The sequence below is a fragment of the Cariama cristata genome, unplaced genomic scaffold, assembly GCF_000690535.1.
Source record: "Cariama cristata isolate BGI_N322 unplaced genomic scaffold, ASM69053v1 scaffold19158, whole genome shotgun sequence".
In the NCBI taxonomy this organism is placed as follows: Eukaryota; Metazoa; Chordata; class Aves; order Cariamiformes; family Cariamidae; genus Cariama; species Cariama cristata.
The window spans coordinates 4,191-12,954 of NW_009629613.1; the positions used below are offsets into that span (position 1 = coordinate 4,191).

The window sequence follows — 8,764 nt, forward strand, 5'->3', positions numbered from 1 at the left end:
AAAAGTGCTGAGAGTTGAGTGGAAGACAGCAGGAAAGCAATATGAGTGTTCGGCACTGATCAGGAATGGGAAATGAATCATCGAGAGGAAAAAAGGGCCATGGATGGGTGCAGAAAGGAAAGGAAAAGGAGGCAATGGGTTAAAAAGGGATTTTTGTGTTTCTTTGGTTCCCCCCCCCCGCCCAGGGTTTACAGGATCTGTAAGACACTGGAATTATTTTTCTTTGAATGCATTTTCAGCTTTTCTAGCTTCTGCACTGTGACGCACTGTTTCTGCCAGCATAACCTGCACAGAGTGCTCTACGCCATATACTCCATGGGGGTGGAAGAGGCATTAGCACCTCTGCAGTCTTTTCTTTTCCTAATGGCAATATGTTGAGGAGTACACACCAGTTTCCTTCAACAGATGTAAAGGGATGCATGCCATCCTCTCAGACTGGAGAGAGGCAATGCTAAAAAACTATAGGAGTTAAATTATAGTCTTGTGACTTTCCAGTTCAGTCAAAATATTGTCTCAGTCTTCTCAGCCCTTGAGAAGCAAAAGGAAATGACGTGCTGCTAGGTAAAGAGAACACTTGCTGAAGCTGACATCAAGGCAAAACAAGACAGGTAGCTGCCACTTGAGTTCTGTTACAAGCTTCCTGAGGTGACTGCCCACAAAGCTCAGTCACTATCAGCTTTGCGATTTCATACTCTCCAAAAGTTCCTTGTTTGGCAGAGTTTTCCCTGTGAAGCTACCAGAACTTAGTTTTTATAAAAAAAGAACCATAGGAGCCAAGGATAAAAGTGTTAACACATTAAAAACAGCGTAAAGGACTCTTGCGCTTACAGGTCTGCTTTCGAAAATCGCTGTCCCCTTAAGCATAGTGCAGACCAGTCTTAAGACGCTTGCCCTGTGCAGATGCTACTCACATACTGCTACTGGCTGGGAGTGAGATGCCTTCTCCTGGCTCCCTGGTGAAAAGCAGGTACAGCTGAGTTGTAAGACTTAAGAAGCAATTAGGAAGCAAGGTTCCCATCATTTGAGGGGCTAAACTCTAAGCAAACCCATTCTGCCCTGTTGTAGACTGGCAGAGAACTGTCTTCAGTCATGAGGGCAGAAACTGTGAATAAGCAAGCCACTACTGTTAACAGCAGAGTACAGACAAGGTTCATGTATTTTTTAATACTGCCAAAGCAGTCTGAACAGTGACATTGAGGGAAAAGGGGTGGCCCTGCTTTCTTGCTGGGTCTAGAGTGGGCAAACAATTCCTGCTTTCTTTTGACTTTTGTTACAGTCTCAATCTTTCTCATAACATGGGAAAAATAGGAAGTCACTAAGTCTGTTGTTACTGTTTTTCATGGTGGTGTTTAAGGTAACTTTTTTTGTACAAAACACAACTTTCAAAAATAAAATGACCAAAAAACCTGGTGAAGCATTGTGCCAGAGCATCTTTCTTACCCAGAGGTGAGGGGTCCTTAGCATGTGCTGCCTTGTGTCTAAACTACTTTTTGCCAGGAATGGATCTCTTCTTATTGGTACATGTTATTTTGCTGCCACCTTGGATCACTCCAGTTCCCTGAGGGGTATACACATCTTTCAAAACTCAGACTTTAAAAGCTCAGGTAGTTATGGATGGGAAAAGTTTCCTATGCTCTGTATTTTTCTGCAACAATAAAAATCAAAAGTAACTTTTTGATGAAGGTTGTACTTCTCAAACACTACATTAACATTCAGGTTGGGGAGGGGGGGTTAAAAAGCAGCCAGACCTGCAAAGCCTGAACAAGCATATTTTTATTTTTTTTTTTATTAAGAACATTGAACATGAAATGAAGAAGGGAAGCCTTCCCCTTTGACTGAAATAAAATCCAGTCCTTAGAAGTTGCAAGTAAATGTAGGCAGGCTAGCTGCCTGCCTACCCTGCCAAGAGTCAAACTAAACAGGAGTTTTATCACACCCAGACTGCTAAGGAAAAAATGGTTTAAGGGCAGCCTTCCTTTGCCGATTGCTGTTAGAGATTCTAACCTCCCCCTTCCTCGCCCCCAAATTACATCAGACCAAATAATGTTATCGGGGTACAAGCACAGGCAGCTTCCTTTGGGCCTATTTTCATTCAAGAAGCCTCAGTAGTCTTCTCACATAGGAACAGGGATGTCATTAAAGTGAGATTAAACAGTACAGCTGCTGCCACATTTTATCCATCTTCTAAGCACTTTCCCTCCTCTTTTCTTTCTAACATGGGTCAGTAACAAGCCCATTCCAAAGATCTCTAATGTTTTCCTACCTATGCTACTAGGCCTCCTCCCATGCCCCTACGGCTTTCCTGCATCAGTAGGTACTGCCCACGCAGAAGTCTTTAGTTTCACTCAAATATTCACGTGAAACTTCTGAAAAGAGAGAAGCCAAGACACATGGTTTATAAAATCATCTTGCTTTCAGGTACTTGGCTCTAGGGGTCACTTACCTCTTCATGCTTTGTCTAAATTCCTTCAGGTTTTTTTTTGCCTGTTTGAAGCAGAGGTGCTTCTGGAAGAGAAAAACTCCACCCAGGTTTTCACCTTTGGCAATCTGGTTACAAAACTTCAGAATACCACATTTGGCCCTTAAAAAAAAACCCCAAACTTGGAGAGGCTGAAAGGGAGGGACTCAGCCTATAACATAATTCTACTCCTTCGAAAGGAGAAATAGCATTAAAGGAGGGTGTGTTTTTGTATTTAACTGAGGAAGAAAAATATTTGTTTTACAACACCACCAAAAAAAAACAAAAAAAAAAAACCAAAAAAAGCCTGAGGCAGGCAATACAATTCTGCCAGCTTAAACTTTGTCCCATAAGCTCTCCTGAGGATAATGAAGACAGACACAAAAATAATACAAACTGATAAGAGAACAGAAAAAATCCCAGAACCCCATTTTATAAAGAGCCTTGGCGCTTCCGGAGGCTGCTTTGGATCTGTAAATTATGCCCTAGCACAATGGGGAGACAAACCTAGTGCTGCAGGGTTCCCTAATGTAAGACAATCCCCTTCCCCTTCGATTTTCCCATCACCTTGTCCTAAGTATTCGGATAAATCCTCCTCTGACCGGTTCAGAGAGGAGCATCTGGAGTGAATAGGTGCCGCAACACTTTGTCTTCACTCTGTATCTCTACAGGAGACGGTAAAGCTAAGGCAGCCCCTATTGCCACAGGCCTTCAAGTTTGGTATGCATACTGGAATGGCTATTAAACCCAGTTCATGAGCAGCCTAGGTTTTGCGGTTTTGTTTTTGTTTTGTGTTTTTTTTAAAAGAGCGGAACAGCAGCAGCCCCTTTTGCTCAAATCCTTGTTTGTCCACCTCTGTCACTTGGATTTTTGCTAGTTCCCCTTCCTAAATGCCCCAAGCACAGCTGCTCCCAATGTGCATGTGGGGCCGGCTCTTCCTATGCCTCAAGTTCTGGCACAGTGAGATTCAAAACTAAGATCTAGCAGACCCTGCTGTAGCAAAAAGGGGCGAGGGCAGTTCCCTTTCAGAAGTCTGCTAGGACAGAAAGAGGTCCCCTTCTCGTTGTTATGTGGTATACAGGAGAGGCATATTCAAAATCAGGAAGAAGGAAAGATGTTTCAAGGCCCCAGGTGGGAGTTTTCATCCCCCTTGTAGCACCATTAAGAGACCAAGACATGGGCTTGTGCATGGCAGTTTCAAGCAGTTAAATTCCTTCTCATTCTTCTTGAATGCAAGACCACAGGGGACTGTCCCATTCTTCCCCACCCCAGCAGGATGCTCCAAAGCTGGCAGCTGCCCTGGGGTCAGAGCAAAAGTGAGACCTCCGGCTTCAGAGCTGTTAGGTCTCCTTGAGGACGTTGATCTTGGCACAGATCTTGAGAGCTGGTCCCAACTTGATGTTCATGGCACTCATGAGGTGTTCCTCCTTCAGAAGCAGCAGGGCCTGGCCATCAATTTCCTGTGACCGAAACTCCTCAGCAATCTCCTGGCACCCTGCGAAACCAAAAAAGAAAAAACAGCACTGAGAAATGGATATGCCCTGGGTACTCCCCTCGTTCCCACTCTTTGGGCCTCTGGCAGGTACAGAAACCAAGCTAGGAATCTAACCAACCCCCTTCCCCACTATAGTCCACAGTCTACCTGAGGGCACAGGCTACTTGAGAAGTACAAGTCATCCATCTGTATCGCCTACTCCAATTCAGAAACATGTACAAAAAGGCACTAGGCACCACCAACACCACTTTCTTTCCAGAAAGAAACTCAAATTTCCCCATGCTCCTGGATCATAGGAGTGCAAGAGAGGATCTTAGCTTCACCTTGCAGTGATGCAATGAACTCGTACACTTCCTCCACACTCCAACGACTGGGATTGCTGGACAGGAAGACTGGGTTGATGCCATGGAGATCTGGGGTAGGTGGGGCCATACTAGAGTTCGCCAGGTCCCTCTCTCCATGACTGGCCCTTACTGACAGGGGTCCTGGAGATGTAGGGGACAAAGCTTCATCATAGCTAGAGTTATCAGAGCCTCGACTTGAGTCTTCTTGGCCCTACAAGCCCATAGAAAGGAAAGAAAACAAAAGGTGTTTTGTAAGAAATTCACAATTACTAGGTGCAAAACAAGACACTGGGAACAGCAGAAGTTGTCCCAACAGTCTGGGACAACTGTCTCGGGCTGTCAGTCCAAGAGCTCCCTGATGCCAGAAAGGGGAGACTTTACTCTCGCCTCCCTTCCTCATCCTTCTCCCCATCCCCCCCCAGTCAATTCCTCTTCCTCACGTCAGTACTGAAGTTCATTCGATTCTTCTATAATCCGATTCTAGAAGCAGATGATCTATAATCTATGATCTTCTATAATCATGTGGAAGAATGCTAATCAAATGGGAAAAGTGGATTGTTTTCTACCAAGGCTGTCAGCTGATCTCACTCATCTCACTGAGACCTCGGAGACACACGCGGGAGTGAACACAGGGTGAACCGAACAAGTACAAATGTGAATCCACTTTCTGCAGTCGATGGGCAGCTCACTGTGCCTTGTGTAACAACTGTGTCAGCGTGCACTTGGCACGTCCTGTACAGCTACATCCACTGTGAGAAAGCGGTACATCCAGTAGTGACAACTTTTACACTGAGACCTGCCTTGACTACGTCCTTACCCTGTGGCGCTTGCCCTGGATCTTTGTTCGAGCAATTTCCGAGCTGCTGCGCCGTGGTCCTCGTCGGCGCACACGAGCATAGTTAGCTTCCTGGAATTCCTTCATCTTCTTTCTCTGCAGCCGAAACTGATGGCTGCAGCTGACATTGTACCTTAAATAAGTAGAAGCAGAACAGCAGTTAGGAAACAGCAGCTATCTAAACCTACTGCTTCTCCTTGCTCTAGATGGGGATAAAACTCCTCTTTACCATCAAGTTCTGTTCCTCCTCCTTCTAAGACTTCCCCTTGGAAGGAACCAGTCCAGACTTCTGACACAAGCAATATTTGGACACCAGAGTCTTGATCTAACATCTGAAGGGTCAATTAAGTCATTCCCCTAAGGGAAAAAAGACCCGTAACAAGCACTCTGCTCTCAATCAGAGGCAGCAATGACTAGCCTAACTTCTCCCCAGGTTTTTTTCCCCCAACACTCCCTTGTGTCTTTGTCTAGTACCAATGCAGCGGACCCCTACCAGTATGCATTTGTTTAGTTGGTCAAATCTACATTTGACTGAAGAGAGGTTCTTTGGAGGTCCAGAACTTCCCGCTTCCCACTTCATTTTCTGAGCAAGTCAGAAATCCTGTTTACACTCAACACAACCACCTCTCCAGACCTAGAAGCATTCATAAATCATCTCGAGTCCTAAACGATCTCTGTGGCCAGTGCATCCCATGGAGAGAGGATCAGATGTACTGAAGCGTTGTACACTGCCTCGAGAAGGAGAACATGCCCAGTTCCAGAGAACGTATAATCAGAGAAAAGGAAGATTATGTCTTGCTATTACCTTTTAGCACAGGTCATGGAACAAAACCTCTTGGAGCCACGGAACTGGGTTGCTGGGGCATACTTCCCACAGTATTCACACTTCAGCAAGTTTGCCTTCTTATCAGGTTCTAGTGATATACAGAGATACACACGAGTTGATGATCTGAACCAAAGCAGATCACACACAGTGATTCCCCATTCCACCACTCTTCTGAGCAGACAGATTCCAAGCACTATTCTCTACTGAATCTACTAAACAGTTAGCTTGGGGAAGAAGCTGGGGAAAGAGGCAGAAGCTCCACTAATTAGGACCCCGGGATATTGAACAGAACAGGTTATTTCTCCTTGTCAGTACAGTTTCACTGAACAAGCAAAAAATAGCATATCCCTCGTATCCTACAAGGCTGTGGGGGAAATCTCCATCACTGTGCTCTCTGCTGCATCCACACATCCTTCACAGCCTTCAGAGTCACTAGAGACAGATACAGTTCAGATTCTCCTGCTTACTACTGACACAGGGTATGTTAGATCATATTAATGACAACAACAAAGTATTGTCTTCTGCCAGACAAGAAACAGAGATCCTATGTCCATAGCTTGAGTCTCTAAGGAGTTAGCAGGAAGAGATACAAGTCCTTAAGTATAAAGTTAGTAATACAGTATCAGAGAGCAGAAAACTTTCAGTAACACTAGCTAGGCCTCCTGGTGCTGGAACTCACCCATAGAAGCACTATCCCCTCCCGGAGAATTGCTGGACAGGTTTTCACTCTGGCCAGAAGGAGCCTCTCCCTGCAGCGGTTTCTCAGATTCTTTCAGCAGCTGAGAACAACCCACCTGGACACGAAGAGAAAGAGTTGGGCCCATCAGTAAGGGACTCTCCGCATCCACCGCCCTCTGCAAGGTATATGTTGCTCACACCTTATTACAGCTCAGAAGAATCCCTCTGCCTACTATGGAAGGAGAGATGCTGAACAAAGTTATTACTCCTTTCTGACTCACAGGCTTGGCGGTTCATTCAAAGATCACCAAGTACTATCTGCCTTGAATATCCAGCAATTTCATGGAACTGCATTTCCCCTTACTTGCTTTAACCTCACTTCATGCTTGTTCAAAATGCAGTGCATCTTTCCCTCACTAAAAATCAGAATGAAGAACCTTCTTACAATTACTGCATAAATTATTGCTTTGGGGACTATCAGAGAAAACAGTTCCCATCACACTTGTTTTACTCCTTCCAACCCATTCTCTTTAATGCCACCGCTTAAATGCCTCGCTTCATGCATGACACCTTCCTCCTTGCCCTTCCTCTTCACTGTCTGTGTCTTAGGCTGAAAATGCCGAGTTGGAATATGGGGAAAGAAACTCCTGGCCAAAGACGGAAGCCTACCACCCTCCCAAGAGACCGCTACACCTCCTTCGCCCCCAGCAGAGAATCTCTACCGGAAAGGGCTCTGCTCCTTCCTGGATGACAAAGCCTTCAATGATGTGCGTGAGGATCTGGGGCTTGACGATGGCTTGTGGGGGTTTGGAGTCTCCCATCTGACGCAACACCATCGCCAGGTTTGGGGTGGGAGCAGAGGTGGGGGTGACTGATGCTCCTTCACTTGAGGTGGTATTTGGGGTTGCAATGGCAGCAGGATCAGATTTATCTGGAAAATTAACAGCGCATGAGTCAGTTACCTTTGCTCCAGCTACTTCAAGTGGAATACGAGATCAGATCGTTAGCACACACAAGCAGAGCTCTCCTTTGTACCTCACCTCCAAGGCCACTCTTCTCCTCCACGTTTTTGGGGCTGTCCGTCACTGGAGAGGACCTGGCAGGCAGGAGTGCAGTGACACTGGGCGATTCCTCCTTCTCCTCCTCTGACTCTGCCTTGCGCTTTACTGCTAAGGTCTGAGACTTGCCCTGCATGAATAAAGAGGAACACGTAAGGAGAGAGAGGAACTCCAAATCAAAGAACAAAACAGATCAAAGGCAAAAGGAAGATGCATCCTGCTCCATCGTACATCATTTCCAGCCTGGTTCCTTCTCCTGGAGGTGCCTCTAGCTCCCTCACAGTACATACCTCTACTTAGGAGCATTTGCCTAGCAGGGAGCAAAACTTCAGAAGATTCACTATCATACCGCTATGACTAGGACCTGGTGTCCCAATTCATGTTGATACCTTGATATAATACCAAGACACAGCGTGAACCTCAAAGGATTATTCCAGGAAGAAAGAAATAGAATGGCAGTCACCCAGCAGTTTCCAAACAGGCTTTTGGCTAAACCAGATCAGTTCCAATAAAGGCAAGTCAAAAGAGCAGGGGATGCATGTTGGACAAGAGCAGAATTGTGTGTTGCCCTCTAAAAAAAAAAAAAAAAAAATCAGACAAATCCTGTGACACATTCCTGAAGAAGCAGCCAGAGTTTAGAAACAGTCTCAGCAACTGGCTAAGGATATCTGAGCTGGCACAGTGCTGTTGTCCAAGGAGTCTGGCAGGCCCTAGCTAGACAATTCACAGCAGGAGCACGGACAAGGCCTGTGGAACATGAGCCATCTTTGTTTTCTTCTGCAGAGCCCATTGCTAGGGGATGCTCCAAGGCCTAGAGTCAGTGGCTGGTACCACACACCAAGGGGTCTCTGACCCAGAGGTATCCACACCTAGTGAGGAGAGGGGAGTTCAGTCTTCATGGCCCGCTCAGCTCTCATCTCTCTCCTGACAGAGACAACAAAGAGGCCAGTTATTGTTTGTATTGGGCTTGCGTGGCAAGGTTTTGGTAGCAGCAGGCTTACAGGGGTGACTTCTGTAAGAAGACACCAGAATTCTCCCTGGGTCTGACAGAGCCAGTTCCAGCTGGCTCC

General features: G+C 46.0%; 1 protein-coding gene across 1 annotated transcript; it reads right to left on the minus strand.

Moving 5' to 3' along the window:
* Window positions 1-3,627: 3,627 nt before the first annotated feature.
* Window positions 3,628-7,863, minus strand: PHC1 (polyhomeotic homolog 1 (Drosophila); the record flags this gene model as incomplete). The annotated part of the gene is made up of 7 exons (XM_009705239.1): window positions 3,628-3,953; window positions 4,277-4,508; window positions 5,115-5,265; window positions 5,938-6,046; window positions 6,638-6,752; window positions 7,359-7,567; window positions 7,677-7,863. Coding segments are annotated over 7 exons (1,158 nt in total), but the record flags the coding sequence as incomplete, so codon positions are not given.
* Between the last annotated feature and the right edge of the window lie 901 nt (window positions 7,864-8,764).